Source organism: Coregonus clupeaformis, chromosome 7 (assembly GCF_020615455.1).
Source record: "Coregonus clupeaformis isolate EN_2021a chromosome 7, ASM2061545v1, whole genome shotgun sequence".
Lineage (NCBI taxonomy): Eukaryota > Metazoa > Chordata > Actinopteri > Salmoniformes > Salmonidae > Coregonus > Coregonus clupeaformis.
Window position 1 is genome coordinate 11672762 of NC_059198.1, and position 19141 is coordinate 11691902.

A 19141-nucleotide genomic window follows, 5' to 3' on the forward strand; every position below is an offset into this window, starting at 1 on the left:
GTTAAGTCCAACCGTCTACCTGAGGGCTCAGGGAAACGGTGAAACCATTACTATCCCTCCGTCCTTGATACACACTTTCTCTCTCTCGCTTTCCCTCCACACACTCCTTGTTTCTTTTCCCAGGTAAAGTTGTAGTGTCCTTCAGAGCCTTGGCCAGACAGGCCCTGTTCTGTCTTAGCCTGTATCTCCTCGCCTCATTAGTAAGACTGTGAGTGGCCAGTCAGCCAGCCAGTCAGTCAGTCAGCCAGCCAGTCAGCCACAGGGTAATGCATAGATTGCGTTCCAAATGGCACCCTATTCCCTATAAACTGTACTACTTCTGACCAGGGCCCACACACACACCCATAGGGCTCTGGTCAAAAGTAGTACACTATATATATAGGGTGCGTAGGGTGCCATTAGGGAAGCAGCCTTAGTCTGATAATGGAAACCTGGGGTAGAGAGAGGATACTCAGGCTCGTCTTTGTTCTCACAGAGAAGAAGTGGGCATTTGGCCAACAGGAACACTATACTGTTAGCTGTTTGACCTTCAGCTGGAGTAGATGGTAGATACTTATTCAAAAAGACTAGGCCTTCGTCCAAAATGACACCCTATTCCCTACATAGTTCACTATGTAGGGAATAGGGTGCCATTTGGGACACATACTTTGAGGGTTTCAATGCACACAGTGCTTCAAGTATCTAATGATGTTCATTTTAATAGGGTGAAGTGTGTTAGTGTGCATGTCTGCATCCCAAATGGCACCCTATGGGCCCTGGTCAAAAGTAGTGCACTATAATAAGGAATAGGGGACCATTTGGGACTAGGTCTACGTGTTTGAATGGATACTTTACAGAGAGAGGACACAGTGAAAGAGCCTTTTGTCATTAGTTATGTTTTGCCAGGTAATGGCACAGTGCTAGGAGACAATTTTCCATGCTGTGTATTGTATTTTCAAAATGGAGATTAATGCTGTATGGATATAACGATTTATCTTGTTAGTTTGTTCTTTATTGCAATCACAGACAGTGCATTTTTACTTTGTCAACTTTTAAAATTTTAAAAACTTTGACTGTACTTGCAAAAGTATTCATCCCCCTTGGCATTTTTCCTATTTTGTTGCATTACAACCTGTAATTTAAATGGACTTTTTATTTGGATTTCATGTAATGGACATACACAAAATAGTCCAAATTGGTGAAGTGAAAAAAAAAATAACTTGATAATGGGAAAGTGGTGCGTGCATATGTATTCACCCCCTTTGCTATGAAGCCCCTAAATAAGATCTGGTGCAACCAATTACCTTCAGAAGACACATAATTAGTTAAATAAAGTCCACCTGTGTGCAATCTAAGTGTCACATGATCTCAGTATATAAACACCTGTTCTGAAAGGCCCCAGAGTCTGCAACACCACTAAGCAAGCGGCACCACCAAGCAAGCGGCACCATGAAGACCAAGGAGCTCTCCAAACAGGTCAGGGACAAAGTTGTGGAGAAGTACAGATCAGGGTTGGGTTATAAAACATCCGACGGAACACCATTAAATCCATTATTAAAAAATGGAAAGAATATGGCACTACAACAAACCTGCCAAGAGGGGGCCGCCCACCAAAACTCACGGATGGCGCTAAATACAGGGAAATTCTTGAGGGAGATTTGTTTCAGTCTTCCAGAGGTTTGAGACTGGGACGGAGGTTCACCTTCCAGCAGGACAATGACCCTAAGCATTCTGCTAAAGCAACACTTGAGTGGTTTAAGGGGAAACATGTAAATGTCTTGGAATGGCCTAGTCAAAGCCCAGACCTCAATCCAATTGAGAATCTGTGGTTGACTTAAAGATTGCTGTACACAGGCAGAACCCATCCAACTTGAAGGAGCTGGAGCAGTTTTGCCTTGAAGAATGGGCAAAAATCCCAGTGGCTAGATGTGCCAAGCTTATAGAGACATACCCCAAGAGACTTGCAGCTGTAATTGCTGCAAAAGGTGGCTCTACAAAGTATTGACTTTTGGGGTGTGAATAGTTATTTTGTCTTATTTCTTGTTTGTTTCACAATAAAAAAAGATTTAGCATCTTCAAAGTGGTAGGCATGTTGTGTAAATCAAATGATACAACCCCCCAAAAAATCCATTTTAATTCCAGGTTGTAAGGCAACAAAATAGGAAAAATGCCAAGGGGGGTGAATACTTTCGCAAGCCACTGTATGTGTCTAGGTCATTCGCAGAGGCTAGTTTATTAAAGTTGTATTACATTTCTTCTCATTTAAAACCACAAAATATTCCCAGGACAAACTAAATGTCTAACTCCATTATGAATTAAATAAAATAATTTTATAAAGCCTGTTTTTCATCAGCAGTTGGTACAAAGCGCTTTTACAGTATGATACAGTTAAGGCCAAACTGAGTGCGATTTTTTAAATACACCGGAAAGGTGCAGTGAAATGTGTTGTTTTACAGGGTCAGCCATAGTAGTATGGCACTCCTGGAGCAAATTAGGATTAAGTGCCTTGCTCAAGGGCACATCGACAGATTTTTCACCTTGTCAGCTCAGGTATTTCAAATAAAATCAAATCTAATTGTATTTGTCACATGCGCCGAATACAACAGGTGTAGAGCTTACAGTGAAATGCTTACTTACAAGCCCTTAACCAACAATGCAGTTTTAAGAAAAATTAGTGTTAAGTAAAAAATAGATAAGTAAAAAATAAGATTTGAACAAGTGACCTTTTGGTTTCTGGCCCAACGCTTTAACCGCTAGGCTAACTGCTGCATCCAGTTAGTGGAACAGAACACACCAGTCTGGAGAAACAGCCCAAGAGTTCTGGCAGCATCCCAAATGGAACCCTATTCCCTACATAGTGCACTACTTTTGACCAGAGCTCTATGGTCTCTGGTCAAAAGTAGTGCACTACATAGGAAATAGGGTACCATTTGGGACGAAGTTCTAGAGTCCTTGGTTTTCTCCCTTCTAGACCAGACAGACACCATAATAACCATGTCATGAATATGATGAATAAGATGAATATGAATGATGTCTCTGAATATTCAGTCATTCACTAAGGTTCCTTCCCAAATGGCACCCTATTCCCTATACAGTACACTACTTTTGACTAGATCTCTGATCAATAGTAGTGCACTATATAGGGAATAGGGTGCCATTTGGGACATAACCCAAGTCTCCTGAATCATAGAATATGGTTCCAATAGAACTCACCCATCATAATGTACCTTGAATCCGTTGTCAACGCTCAGTCTGGAGAGGATATGAATTGCATATCTGTTTGAAACTTTCCCAGGTTAGGTTAAGGCAAGGTCAGACTGTTTAAGAAGTCTCTTTACAAACTGTCCCATGGATGTAAATAAGTATTCAGCTATTCATCAAGGGCAATGGGTCATAACGTTGAAGAGCAGTCTTCATTTCTAAGACAAACTTCTTCTCTGAAGTATGCTTCAGTCTCCCAGATGTGTTTTATTGCCTAATAATGTTTAAGTAACTCTTTTGAAATCCATTTTCAAGTGTGAAGCTAATGGAGACTCCAGACACAGGCTAGCCTCATCTCCAATCTCAGTCTCCCATTTGCTCATCCAACCCCTCTCCTCTCCAACTGAACTCTTTCTCTTTCTCTATGTGAATGTGTCCTCAATCAACCTAATAAAGTTGAATAAAGACTAAACCCTATAGACGTACCAACATCCCATTTTCACGTAAACAGTCTTGACATCAACCTCCGATTGGCTTATTCAACCCCTCTCCTCTCCAATACAACTCTTCCACAAGTTGTTGCTGTTTGAGATTGTGTCCTTAATCAACTAATCAACTTCTGTGTCCTCTAACACTTAAAGATGTTGCAGATGGAAGAGTGCCAGTTTCAGTGCTCCTTTCCTTCCTGACAGAAGGGGGAATCTCTACCTGGAGGCTATATGTGGATGGATCCCTGTGATAGACATCGCTGTAATTACTGATGCTGTCCACACACACACACACACACACAGGACAGACAGGATACTGTCTGACTGACTGACTAAGGTGTACTTACAGACGGGTTAGACGGGTTATGGACTCACAGAGAGACTTGTTAGACATTGGTCATGTTGCTGGAGTAAGAGAGACTGATGTTTCAGTGTAGTTCTGTGTGTTTGTGTGCGTGTTTGCCTATGCAACTGTGCATGTGATCACACTCGTGTCTGTGTGCGTGCGTCTGTGTGAACGCAGGTGTTCTGGTCTCCGACAAGGTTTAACTCAGAGTGGCTGAGTTGCTTTATTTCCCCCCTGTAGTCTAGTATCTGCAGACTCAGAACAGAACACTACAGTAACAACATTAGTGCTGATCATACACCCCTCAGTGTGCTGATACAACTATATCTCTTTCTCACTCTCGCTCTCTCTTTCTCTCTCTGCCCCCTCCTCTCTCTCTCTCTCTGTCTCTCTTTCTCTCTCTTTCTCTGTCTCTCTGCCCCCTCCCCCCTCTCTCTCCCTCGGTCTCCCTTTCTCTTTCAATCGCACCTGCTCATCCCCCAGCTACCTCATCTAACCCCCATCTATCGCTCTATTTCATCTCCACACACCCAAGGCTACAAACCGAACTTCGTTGGTTTTAACAATAAAGAAGCATTTTAATCGACTTCCACTGTCCTCCAGAATGGCTGAATTTCCTTTACATCTCCACCCACCAAATGTACTTTCTTCTCCCATCCCCTCACACAACGTTCTCTCAACCCAATCTATGATCCTATCTCTCCTCCATCCTTCCTTCTCCCTTTCCATCACTCTGCTCCCTCTACCTCCCCCACAGCCTGCGTCCTCTACCTCCCCCTCCCTCCTTTAGATCTGAATGTACAGTACACAGCAGTATCTCACACAGGGTAGGACTGAGCTGTACTGTATGACACCACCTTAACCGCCCAGCTTGTTTATAGATGCTGTTAATGTAGAGGAAATGTCCAGGATTTACACACAGGTGGCCTGTACAGTGGCTAGTCACCCCAGGCCAATCTCTGCGTTCCACATGACACCCTATTCCCTATGTAGTGTACTATTGGCCCTGGTCAACAGTAGTGCACTATATAGGGAATAAGGCGCCATTTGGAATGCAGACAATTCCTGATCTCTCTGGAGGAAAACTGCCCATTAAAAAACCAGCGGCAGCCGTGATTCTGATTGATTCTCATCTCTGAGTTATCCCCGCATCCCTCGTCCCTCAGTCAATGGAGACATGTCTTTGTCCCAAATGGCACTCTATTCCCATACGTCTCTGGTCAAAGGTAGTGCACTGTGTAGGGAATAGGGTACCATTTTGGACCATGGCCCCAGCTCGTCTGGATTTATGGCCCGCAAACAAGTCGATCCAACAGTCTTTGACAAGGCCATGTCGGTCTAAAATACAGAATGGGCCTATTGGAACTCTTTTATCATAACTTTTAGCCTTCCTTCTGGGTAGGATGAGAGATGTGTGGTTCCACACCCGGTGCCCAAGGCTGTCACTAAAGTTAAGTTGGAATTCAATTATTTGCTAAGTTCGATTCTCTACCCTTCTCCCGGCGTGTGCATTCATATAATGCCCCTCATGGATTTAAAAGGAATGGACAGGTGGAAATATCCTCCAGCCATGCTTTCACCATTCCGATGCTGGAGTGAATGAGTGCACACTTCTGGATAAGGGTTGAGAATCAGAACGCAGCAATTGGTTTCTGCAACGATTGAATTATGTTCCGAGTGTCTTTATGCATTGTAGATCAAGGTCTTGTGGAGCAGAAAGGTTCAGCGATGCTGAAAAAAGTGTGTTAGGATGATCTGAGAAAACAGCAGGAGATCATATAATATTTATAACAGGATATCATTTATTTACTGGCCATCTCTGCTTTGAGGCCTGCTTGGTACATAGTGTTGTGATATCTCTTTATATCCCCGTTTTAACTTTTATGCTGCTTTTATGGAGTGTCATCTGGTGTAATGTCCTTTTATGGAGTGTCATCTGGTGTAATGTCCTTTTATGGAGTGTCATCTGGTGTAATGTCCTTTTATGGAGTGTCATCTGGTGTAATGTCCTTTTATGGAGTGTCATCTGATGTAATGTCCTTTTATGGAGTGTCATCTGGTGTAATGTCCTTTTATGGAGTGTCATCTGGTGTAATGTCCTTTTATGGGGTAATATTGAGTTGAATTAACATTGACTTGATATTGAGTTGGCGTGACTGAACATTGAGATTAGGGTAACGGGGTTGGGGTCAACTTAATTAAATTCCAGTAAATTCAGGAAGTACACTGAAATTCCAATTCTCTTGAATGCTTTTCAATTAGGAAAATGTGGAACTGGAATTGGAATTTGGTTTACTTTCTGAATTGACTGAAATTGAAATGGAATTGACCTCAACCCTGTACGGTAAGAGGACAGCACTTAGTTATTTACTTAAGTTCCCTTCTATACACTCAATAGGGAGCATGCTATCTTGCTTGCCCAAATATAATTGGATGATAAAACTGTGGTCAATTGCAGAAGCAAACCCAAAGTGTTTAGGCCTTCCTCTGTGCAAAGAGGGCATGCTATCCTGCAAGCATACAGTATATATCAATGTCTACACAATGGCTTGCTGGAATTGATGATTCTGTTATGTCTTTCAGGGGGCGAGAGTTCAGAATTCAGCCAAGAACCTGGGAGTGAGAGACCGCACCCCGTCCTCTGTACCTAGGTATGCTGAAGCCCCCCTACCTTATCCACACCTGTCTATACACAACACCATAGAGTAGTAATCTGTACCAAGGTAAACTTACAGAGCTTCACCTCATCCACATGCTACTAGACATAACACCACAGAATAGCTTAATGATACAGTGCCTTTAGAAAGTGTTCATACCCCTTGACTTATTCCACATCTTGTTGTTACAGCTTGAATTCAAAATTGACTAAATAGATTTGTTTTCTGACCCATCTTCACACAATACCCCATAATGACAAAGTGAAAACATGTTTTTAGAAATATTTTTGCAAATGTATTTAAAATGAAAAACAGAAATATCTTATTTACACAAGTATTCACACCCCTGAGTCATTACTTTGTAGAAGCACCTTTGGCAGCGATTACAGCTGTGAGTCTTTCTGGGTAACTCTCTAAGAGCTTTCCACACCTGGATTGTGCAACATTTGACCATTATTCTTTCCAAAGTTCTTTAAATTCTGTCAAATTGGTTGTGAATCATTGCTAGACAACCATTTTCAGGATATGCCATAGATTTTCAAGTAGATTTAAGTCAAAAGTGTAACTTGGCCACTCAGGAACATTCACTGTCTTCTTGGTAAGCAACTCCAGTTTAGATTTGGCCTTGTGTTTTAGGTTATTGTCCTGCTGAAAGGTGAATTCATCTCCCAGTGTTGGGTGGAAAGCAGACTGAACCAGGTTTTCCTCTTGGATTTTGCCTGTGCTTAGCTCTATTCTGTTTTTTAATCCTGAAAAACTTCCCAGTCCTTAATGATTACAAGCAAACCCATAACATGATGCAGCCACCACTATGCTTGAAAATATGGAGAGTTGGACTCAGTAATGTGCTGTATTGGATTTGCCCCAAACATAACACTTTGTATTAAGGACAAAAAGCTAATTGCTTTGCTACATTCTTTGCATTATTACTTTAGTGCCTTGTTGTAAACAATATGCATGTTTTGGAATATTTTTATTATGTACAGGCTTCCTTCTTTTAACTCTGTCAATTAGGGTAGTATCGTGGAGTAACTACAATGTTGATCAATCCTCAGTTTTCTCCTATCATGGCCATTAAACTCTGTAACTGTTTTAACATCACCATTGGCCTCATGGTGAAATCCCTGAGTGGTTTCCTTCCTCTCTGGCAACTGAGTTAGGAAGGACACCTGTATCTTTGTAGTGACTTGGGTATATTCATACACCATCCAAAGTGTAATTAATAACTTCACCATGCTCAAAGGGATATTCAATGTCTGTTTTTTTGTTTTTTTACTCATCTACCAATAGGTGCCCTTCTTTGCAAAGCATTGGAAAACCTCCCTGGTCTTTGTGGTTGAGTCTGTGTTTGAAATTCACTGCTCGACTGAGGTACCTTACAGATAACTGTATGTGTGGGGTACAGAGATGAGGTAGTCATTCAAAAATCATGTTAAACATTATTATTGCACACAGAGCGAGTCCATGCAACTTATTATGTGACTTGTTAAGCACATTTCTACTCCTGAACTTATCTAGGCTTACCATAACAAAGGGGTTGAATACTTATTGACTCAAGACATTTCAGCTTTTCATTTCTAATTAATTGTTTTTTAAATCAAAAAACATAATTCCACTTTGTGTGTAGGCCAGTGACAAAAAAATCTTAATTGAATCCATTTTAAATTCAGGCTGTAATACAACAAAATGTGGAAAAAGTCAAGGGGTGTGAATACTGTATGAGTACTCTGCTACTGTATAGTGCTACTGTTCAAGTGCTAGAATGCTTTTATGCATGTTTGTGTGTTGATATGTGCATTTTTGTGTGTGTGTGTTGTATGTTGTTTCTATGAGTGTGTGCATGTGTGTGTGTGCGTGACTGTGCATGTTTTAGAATAAACCAAAAAAAAATGGCAGCCTTCCCCCCCCACCCCCCCACCGGCCCCCCTGTAGAGTCGACGATAGATAAGAATAGGGGATGTCACAGCCAATTGGCTTTGACATATCCTTTTGTGACAGGCAGCCCTTTTGAACCTTTTAGTGGGATTGACAAATACAATTAAGTGGGGCTATGATTAGTGTTGAGCCGTGCTGGCCGCGGGGGGAAATGCTGCGCTTTCACTTGGTTTATGTCATAATAGGTGCAGCGTTAGTGACTGCTCCTTAGAAGCTCTGAGGGTGTGTCTCTGAGGGTGCATGCCAAATAGCACTCTATTCCCTATATACACATAGGGCTCACACAGGTCTGTGAGAAGGGTGATTACTGATGGAGAATTGAGGTGAGGCTAGGGCAGCTGGTTGTGTTGTCTTAGCATTCTACGGTTTGAGAACTTAAAGTAGGAAACAGGACATTTGTGTTCATGTGCATATTGAAGGCCGGCACTCGCATTGCCTTGTGGCTGAATGAGTGCAGAACTAAGAACGCTGTGTGTGTGTCTGGGGGTTGGGGCAGTTGTGTGTACGTGAGTGCGTGCGTCTGTCTATGCCATGCTTTGTGTACACCCTAATCTCTAACTGTAGCGAACAGTGAGCCCCTTTCCTAATTGTATATACGTGTGTTTTCTCAACCAGACTGTATAAGCTGTGCCAGCCTCCACCCCCAGATGGTGATTCTTAATTCCCTGGTTCCTGTATGGAGCTGGTCAGTCCAGCGAAGTTCTGTTCACCCTTCTTCCTGATCCATTCCTTAGAAGACTTCTCTCTTTCTACCACTGAAGAATCAACCTAGGGATGTGTCCCAAATGGCACCCTATTCCCTATTTAGTGCACTACTTTTGACCAGGGCCCAAAATGCTCACACTCGTGAGTTCAGTGGGTTCCAATAGGCCTCTGGTCCAAAGTAGTGCACTATATAGGGCATATGGTGCCATATGGGACATAGACCTGGAAACAGAACATTTTCTCTCATCTACAGCCAGTTTGCCTTTTCAAAATGCCCTCACTCAGTCGCTCAACAGTGGGCTCAGTGGGTTCACAATTTGTAAATAGTGAATTTTTAATACTCTATATTTTTCTCTCTGCTATTGCTCTGTACTTTATAGCTGATTTAAAATGGATTTATATATTTGTCTTGTGTCCAGCTACATTGCATCTCATTTAACATTAACAGTGTTTATAATGGAACAACAGAACCTGAGATTTGTGCCTTGAGGCTGACGTCAAACCAGCCAACTGAAATGGAACGTAGCCTATCCATCAATTTTCTTTATTTCTGCAAATAACTATAATGGAATGAAAATTAGCAGTTTTTTTATCACAAAGTTCGGGAAATGACCATTCCATGACCTGGCTGATATTGTTTGATATTTGTTTGGATATGGTGTGAAAATTGATTGAGATTATATGAAATGTGGGGTAATATTGCTGTGCCCCATTTGCTCAGTAATTTCTCTACGTGTAGATATGCAGGTATTACACACAACAAAGTCATCCTTGAACACTACCATGTAGCCTTGTAGACACTCTCAAGTTTCATACCTTCTCTGGAGTCCAAGGCCGCATTCCAATCGAAATCAGCACCTTTCCTTCCTCCCTTCACTTGGAGTGAGCCCTCCAGTGACGTATCTGTGACGTTTCCCCGAGGGAGCTTTCCCGAGTGAGTGGAGTGGAGGAGATCACAAGTAAAGTGGATTGAGACGCACCTCAAGATTATTAAGTGACCACTAAAAGGTGCAGTGTAGCTCATGTGTTTTCCATTCTGCAGTCTCTGTGCCTTAGTGATGGTATATTACAGATATAAACATGATCATCTATACATATATGAAGTCACCCCCCTGATATGAAGAGGTTCCTGCATGAACCATCAGTATTAAAACAGTACTCCAAGCTTATGTAAGTAGAGCTATGAAATATATATAAATATACTTAAAATATACTTAAATATTGTATATTGCCAGTACTCAGGAGCTAAGTATTATTCTGTATTTAGGTATTACTTACAGTATCATTACTTTATTGGCAACAACATTATAGAGTTAGTTAATTACTGGACTATACAAACACGGGATATCAAACTGCATAGATGAGCTTAGATGCATTCCAAATGGCACCCTATTCCCTATTTAGAGACCTATGGGGCCTGGTCAAAAGTAGTGCACTGTATAGGAAATAGGGTGCCATTTGGGACTCTGCCTTCAGTTTGACAGCTGTCCCCCTATATCTCTCAATTCTTACTGTAAACACATACTGTTTGAAATAAGTACCTTTTCTAATATTGTATAATGAAGGTGTCTGTTTGCCATATAGCAGCTTATAATGTGTTGAAGAGAAAACACATTAAAAGGAAGAGAAATGTAAAGATGTAACTGTAAAAAAAGATGAACACCAATAGCCATGTTTGTTTGTTTGACTGAAAATTACTGTAATTTATTTTCATATTATGAGACTGACCCGCAATAGTTGCCATATACACAATGTAATTTTTCTCTCATTTTAAACCAATTTTCTCTGTATTACTTTTAAATATACAATGTTATACTGTAGTCATCATTAATTTCAATTAAACCAATTTAAAGGAGACATACTGAAGGATTGTATTTTACACTCTTTTCTACTTGCAGATTGGTGTGAAAATCTAATCTAATTTTATTCGTCACGTACACAGTTTACAGCATGTATGAAAGGTGGAGTGAAATGCTTGCGTGCAAGGCTAGCTCCCTCAACATTGCAGTATAATAATCAATATCAATAATAAAAAAGTCAAATCGAACATAAGTGATTAGAAGAAGATAGAATGCAGCCTACAGTATAAGAACGTCTTAAGACTTGTAAAGAGGTATTGCAATACGGCACTGTCATCACTGTTCTATCTTTGCAGGTGGGTAGGTTAGCAAGTGCTCTGCCTAGATCCCTGTCTGTCTACCCTCACGGAAAAACCACATACTGTTTTTGGAACAGTTTGGATATTTCACGTGGATTTTCACAACCTTTCACATGTCGATTCAAATTTTCACATTCAATTTCACAGGTGATGGCCTGCAAAACAAAATATGGCATTATGAAAAATGTCAGTATGAAAAATGTATGCACTCACTAACTGTAAGTCGCTCTGGATAAGAGCGTCTGCTAAATGACTAAAATGTAAAGATACACAGTGCTTTTAACTTACATATTTAACACACTTTAACTACATTGTGTATGTTTATTTATACATTAGTTATTATTCAACATATCCTTACCTAAGATTTGAACCCACAACCTCTTGATTCACGGCATGCCGATCTTTCTGCTACGCCACCATGTCTGTGTCAGTAGTTGATTTCACGTGTGTTCCTACACTTTGGACTTAAAAGTTCAAAAATACAAATTTTAAGAAAAACTATTATATTTATGATAGTGATTCAGGAGTAACATTAAAACAGAATAATATGTCCCACCAACATAAAAACAACTTTACAGAAAACCCTAAAATTGCTGAAATAAGAAAATGAAATCAGTGATGAAAGAACAGTCCATAACGGCTAACTAAAATAGCAGTGCAAATATGTATTATGGGTAATGAAGGTTTAGGGGAATGCTATAGACTTTGTGGCGCATCAGAAAGATCAGTGTACCTCAAATCCAGTGGTTGTGAATTCAAATCCCAGGTGGGGTCATATTTTAGCTAAACAGCGATAACACATGCAATTGCACATTTGAAAACATGATCATGTTGTAGTGTTCCAAAAAGTATTTTTCACATGTGAAATGTCATGAAGGGTTCCAAAAACAAAAGATTTCACGTTTCAAATCATTTGGTTCAACATGTGATGACATGAAACTACACTGTTAGCCATTGCTGTTTATTTTGTGGTAAATGTTATAGTCTTTATACAGTACATTTCTACAGTAATAGATACTGTATTAGTGTTTTGCTATATATTTACTGTCAATCTCAATGCACTTGGGTACATGTTGCACTTGTCCTGCAAATGAACTTGCCATGCCTCATTTGCAATTGCATTTAAACTTATAGGATACTTTAGATGCGCTTATGGCACAAACTGTAATAATAATAATAATAATAAAAAATCCCTGTCATTTTATAGTAAGTTACCGGCTACTGAGTTGCGGTGAATATAGGGGAAACATATTTTAATGTATTTCTACAGCTGAACTGTATTTTCTCAGTAAATACACAACAATGAACTATATTCAGGAAGTACACAGAAATTCTAATTCTAATTCAATTATTTTCAATACCGGAAAGTTAAGAATTATAATTTTGTTTACTTTCTGAATTGACTGGAACTTAAATGGAATTGCCCTCAGCATTGGTTAGCACACTTGGGACATAACCACACCTGGGAGTTGAACTCACAACCTCTTAGATGACAGCAACCGGAATTTCATGCTTCGCCACCAGGTCTGTGGCCTTGACAGAGATTGGCCACTAATTTATTGGCAATAATACATTTCTGTACTTTGCTAAAAGTTGCCTGGAATCAAATCAATAATTGTGTGATTATCTGACAACACCAACTAAAAGGTAGCAGTGCTCAGGGACACGACATTAAGGTCTAGATTAAATCAGATCAAGCATAAACACGTGATAGCCGACACCCGCATAGCTGGTGTTTTGGTAGCGGAAGTGTAACTGCGTTAGAGCTGTCAAATGGGTGAGCAGCTGTTCGTGTGGTCATTGTCACAAAGCCACAGCCGTCCTAATCATGTTAGAAGTTCAGAACGAGAAAGTGTAGGCTATATAGAAATAATGACACTCAAATTGAAAATCATTAAAGCAAATAATAAGGATTTCTATCGGCCTTATCGAGATGTAGATTACATTCCAGTGTTCCAAATAGTAAACAAGGCTGCATGGGATTTCTCTTAATGTAGCTCCGTGCAGCCAATGGCAATTTCCACTTCAGGTATAATGACGCTTACGGATTTGACAGCTCTAACGCAGTTTCACCTCCAAATGATAGACTCATTTCCCACTAGTAATTACCAGTTGGAGGGCCGTTAATGTGGATTTTCTTCCCCAGTCGTATGTGGTAAACTCCCACTTCCCACTTGGTTACAAATGTAGCATTAGGTACAACGTTACTACACTTTGAAATGTAGGCACAGGCAATGTGCTTGTGGGGTCTCATTAGCATATTTGGGGGCATGGTCAAAGCTATTTTGTATTTGTGCAAACCGTTAGTGGAAATGACATTGTCAGAACTGCAGTTGCTCTTTAAAAAAAAAGTTGTTTTTAGAACTTGTGACAATCAAGAGCTGCATTGTTAAGAGGTTACTGTATGTTTTGCAGTAGCTTCATGGCAGCTTGTTCACAAGAAGTTACTGTCAACTATACTGAACAAAAATATAAATGCAATGTGTTTCATGAGCTGAAATAAAAGGTACAGGTTAGTCGAGGTAATTTGTACATGTAGGTAGGGTTAAAGTGACTATGCATAGATAATACACAGCGGGTAGCAGCAGTGTAAAAACAAATGGAGGAGGGGGGGCCCTAGACTTGGCGCTCCGGTACCGCTTGCCGTGCGATTGCAGAGAGAACAGTCTATGACTTGGGTGACTGGAGTCTTTCACCATTTTTGGCCTTTCCTCTGACACCGCCTAGTATATAGGTCCTGGATGTCAGGAAGCTTGGCCCCAGTGATGTACTGGGCCGTACGCACTACCCTCTGTAGCGCCTTATGGTCAGATGCCGAGCAGTTGCCTTACCAGGTGGTGATGCAACCGGTCAGGATGCTCTCGATGATGCAGCTGTATAACTTTTTGAGGATCTGGGGTCCCATGCCAAATCTTTTAATTGTCCTGAGGGGGAAAAGGTGTTGTCGTGCCCTCTTCACGACTGTCTTGGTATGTTTGGAACATGATCGTTTGTTGGTGATGTGGATACCAAGGAACTTGAAACTCTCGACCTGCTCCACTACAGCCCTGTCGATGTTAATGGGGGCCTGTTCGGCCCGCCTTTTCCTGTAGTCCACAATCAGCTCCTTTGTCTTGCTCACATTGAGGGAGAGGTTGTTGTCCTGGCACCACATTGCCAGGTCTCTGACCTCCTCCCTATAGGCTGTCACATCGTTGTTGGTGATCAGGCCTACCACTGTTGTGTGTCGTCAGCAAACGTACTGATGGTGTTGGAGTCGTGTTTGGCCACGCAGTCGTAGGTGGACAGGGAGTACAGGAGGGAACTGAGCACGCACCCCTGAGGTGCCCCAGTGTTGAGGATCAGCGTGGCAGACGTGTTGTTGCCTACCCTTACCACCTGGGGGCGGCCCGTCAGGATGTCCAGGATCCAGTTGCAGAGGGAGGTTTTGTCCCAGGGTCCTTAGCTTAGTGATGAGCTTTGTGGGCACTATGGTGTGAATGCTGAGCTGTAGTCAATTAACAGCATTCTCACATAGGTGTTCCTTTTGTCCAGATGGGAAAGGGCAGTGTGGAGTGCAATTGAGATTGCGTCATCTGTGGATCTGTTGGGGCGATATGAGAATTGGAGTAGGTCTAGGGTATCCGGGATGATGCTGTTGATGTGAGCCATGACCAGCCTTTCAAAGCACTTCATGGCTACCGACGTGAGTGCTACGGGGCGGTAATCATTTACCTTCGCTTCCTTGGGCACAGGGACTATAGTGGTCTGCTTGAAACATGTAGCTATTACAGACTCGGTCAGGGAGAGGTTGAAAATGTCAGGGAAGACACTTGCCAGTTGGTCCGTACATGCTTTGAATACACGTCCTGGTAATCCGTCTGGCCCCGTGGCTTTGTGAATGTTGACATGTTTAAAGGTCTTGCTCACATCGGCTACCGAGAGCGTTATCACACAGTCGTCCGGAACAGCTGGTGCTCTCATGCATGCTTCAGTGTTGCTTGCCTCGAAGCAAGAATAAAAGGCATTTAGCTCGTCTGGTAGGTTCGCGTCACTGGGCAGCTCGCGGCTGGGTTTCCCTTTGTAGTCCGTAATAGTTATCAAGCCCTGCCACATCCGACGAGCGTCAGAGCCGGTGTAGTAGGATTTAATCTTAATCCTGTATTGACGCTTTGCCTGTTGGATGGTTTGTTTGAGGGCGTAGCGGGATTTATTATAAGCGTCCAGATTAGTGTCCCGCTCCTTGAAGCTCCTAAAGGCAGCTCTAGCCTTTAGCTCGATGTGGATGTTGCCTGTAATCCATGGCTTCTGGTTGAGGTATGTACGTACGGTCACTGTGGGGACGACATCGTCGATGCACTTATTAATGAAGCAGATGACTGAGGTGGCATACTCCTCAATGCCATTGGATGAATCCCGGAACATATTCCAGTCTGTGCTAGCAAAACAGTCCCGTAGCGTAGCATCCGCGTCATCTGACCACTTCCGTATTGAGCGAGTCACTGGTACTTCCTGCTTTAGTTTTTGCTTGTAAGCAGGAATCAGGAGGATAGAATTATGGTCAGATCTGCCAAATGGAGGGCAAGGGAGAGCTTTGTATGCGTCTCTGTGTGTGGAGTAAAGGTGGTCTAGAGATTTAAGTTTGCCTGCATTAAAGTTCCCGGCCACTAGGAGTGCCGCTTCTGGATGAGCATTTTCTTGTTTTCTTATGGCCTTATACAGCTCATTGAGTGCGGTCTTAGTGCCAGCATCGGTTTGTGGTGGTAAATAGACGGCAACGAATAATATAGATGAGAACTCTCTTGGTAGATAGTGTGGTTTACAGCTTATCATAAGGTACTCTACCTCAGGCGAGCAATACCTCGAGACTTCTTTAATATTAGACATCGCGCACCAGCTGTTATTGACAAATAGACACACACCCCCGCCCCTTGTTCTTACAAGATGTAGCTTCTCTGTCCTGGCGATGCATGGAAAATCCCACCAGCTCTATATTATCCGTGTCGTCGTTCAGCCACGACTCAGTGAAACATAAGATATTACAGTTTTTAATGTCCCGTTGGTAGGATATTCTTGATCGTAGATCATCCATTTTGTTTTTCAATGATTGCACGTTGGCCAATGGAACGGATGGTAGTGGAAGTTTACTCACTCGCCTACGAATTCTCAGAAGGCAGCCCGACCTCCGCACCCTTTTTTTTTTGACGGGGATTTGGGCCCGTTCCCGAGAAAGCAGTATATCCTTTGCGTCGGACTCATTAAAGAAGAATCTTCGTCCAGTGCAAGGTGAGTGATCGCTGTTCTGATGTCCAGAAGTTATTTTCGGTCATAAGAGACGGTAGCAGCAACATTATGTACACAATAAGTAAAAAAATAAGTTACAAACAATGCGAAAAAAACTAACAAAATAGCACAGTTGGTTAGGAGCCTGTAAACCACGTGTTCCAGTTCCCGCCAATATCCAGCAACTTCGCACAGCCATTGAAGATGTGTGGGACAACATTCCACAATCAACAGCCTGATCAACTCTATGCGAAGGAGATGTGTTGCGCTGCATGAGGCAAATGGTGGTCACACCAGATACTGACTGGTTTTCTGATCCACACCCCTACATTTTTATTAAGGTACCTGTGACCAACAGATACAGATCTGTAATCCTAGTGATGTGAAGTCCATAGATTAGGGCCTAATGAATTTATTTCAATTGACTGATTTCCTTATATGAACTGTAACTCAGTAAAATCAGTAAAAAAATAAAATAATAATAATAATCGTAGAAATGATTGCATGTTGCGTTTATATTTTTGTTCAGTATAGTTACAAGTGAGTTACTGTAGCTAATCCATTGCACTCACTGACCTGATGGTCTGGTAGGAAACTGAGTATTACAATTACATAGTGACTATCTATAAATGATTTATCTTATGTTTTTTTGGTATCAGATGTCAGCCTTTAACATGGCTGTAAGATGTAATGATTATGAACAGACCATATTAACTGGGATGACATTCCCTCTTATGGGAGACCAAAAAGAGCTAGCTGAAAGCCACGCCTAGAATAAGCCGCGCCTGCAATCTTCTGATAGGCTGCCGCTGTTACAGTATGCATCAGAGAAGGTTCAGTAGGTTACTGGCAAGATTGCTGGTGGCAGCAGATGTCCCGTAGGTTACTGACATTTTGCCAGTACATTATTGCGACATTTAAAATAATGGCAACCATCAAACACTTCAACTGCTACAACACTTCCACTGACAGTTGGCATAAATCCACATATATCTGACCATGCCCCAACATATGCTAATGAGCCCCACCAGTACTTTGCCACACCTATCAAAGTGCAGTGATGATCATACCTTATATTCAAAATATTGGGTAGAAAAATGTCCCATTTCACCTACAAGGTACCGAACTGTACCATGTGAGTTCATATGTGTACCTGTGAAGTGTACCTTTGACCTTTTTGTACCCCAGGTAACAACACTGTACCCAACTGTACCCTTATTTTTTTTAGAATGTAGTGTGAATAAGTATGAACCTGTTGGCCCTGCAGAAACATCAATGCACTCCCGACCAAGAGGTTGTAAGTTCAAATAATTAATGTATACTCTCTGTTAAGTGTCCTTGATCACTGCTTGTTTTACATTGGAGGTGACAATTATTTACCTGATTCTGGGCAGCTGCAGAAATGCATTCTTGCCAATAAGTCGGTGGTCTTATCTCTTTCACGCTCACAGAATCTGGTGTTGTAGCAGGACATTTCAGGTTAATAGCGACCAAGAGGTTATGAGTTCAAATCCCATTTAATGCTGCATGACCACAGTACAAAATATTTTTTACACTTATTGAACATTTACTTTATTTTTACTGCAACTTTAGGCAAAGTGCAGAAATGTACTCTTGCCAATCTCCATTATGTCCACAGACCTGGTGGCACAGCAGGAACTTCCGTTATAATCCCAAATAATCAGCATACTGTCCATTAACACCTGAATTTGACTGTAAAAATACAGTAACTAGTTGTAGAGATACCATATTTTCACTGCAACTAGACAAAAGCCTCCAGGGGACCATGACACAATGTTCTAAGTATGTCCTTGGGGACTCCACTGGAACAAACCGGGAACTAGACAAAACCTGCAGGGGACCATGACTGTGTAAATTGAATTAATGTCAACTATGCCTTTCAAAGTAAAATATTCTAAATTACACTTGACACCTGGGTTTTCACATGTTGAAATGTTGTCACATGTGTAGTGTCATGGTTTGACATTTTGCATCCCCATATTGTCACATTTATTTCACATGAGATCGTGTTCTCACGTGCTAAAATGTTCTCACGTGTAGTTTTATGTTTTCACATGTTGCTTTACATGTTGTCACGTTATCACATTAACTTCACATTAAATCACATAAGATCATGTGTTCACATCTGAAATTCATGTGTACTTTCTGTAAGGGTATCGCTCTCTGTCTGTTTCTCGGTCTCTCTCGCTCCCTCACAAACACACTGTCTGTCTGTCTGTTTCTCTGTCTCTGTCAATGCAGGCTGCAGCAGACAGGATTAATTATTCTCCCTAGTCCACAGATAACCTGTTTCTCTCATTGCCAGCCCAACTAAAGACGTAAACCAGGCAGATGCTGTCCCAAATGGCACCCTATTCCCTATGTAGTGCACTACCTATTTTGACCAGAG

General features: G+C 41.6%; 1 protein-coding gene across 2 annotated transcripts in view; it reads left to right on the forward strand.

Annotated features, from left to right (window-relative positions):
• The window catches only part of prex2 (phosphatidylinositol-3,4,5-trisphosphate-dependent Rac exchange factor 2), a 232533-nt gene extending 221365 nt beyond the window's left edge, over window positions 1-11168 (forward strand). For both annotated transcript variants that reach the window (XM_041880313.2, XM_045221164.1), the window contains exons 40-41: window positions 6598-6665; window positions 9222-11168. In XM_041880313.2, the coding sequence (XP_041736247.1) occupies window positions 6598-6665; window positions 9222-9267 (114 nt within the window). In that variant the 3' untranslated portion in view covers window positions 9268-11168. The remainder of the gene's footprint in view (window positions 1-6597; window positions 6666-9221) is intronic.
• Window positions 11169-19141: the final 7973 nt, after the last annotated feature.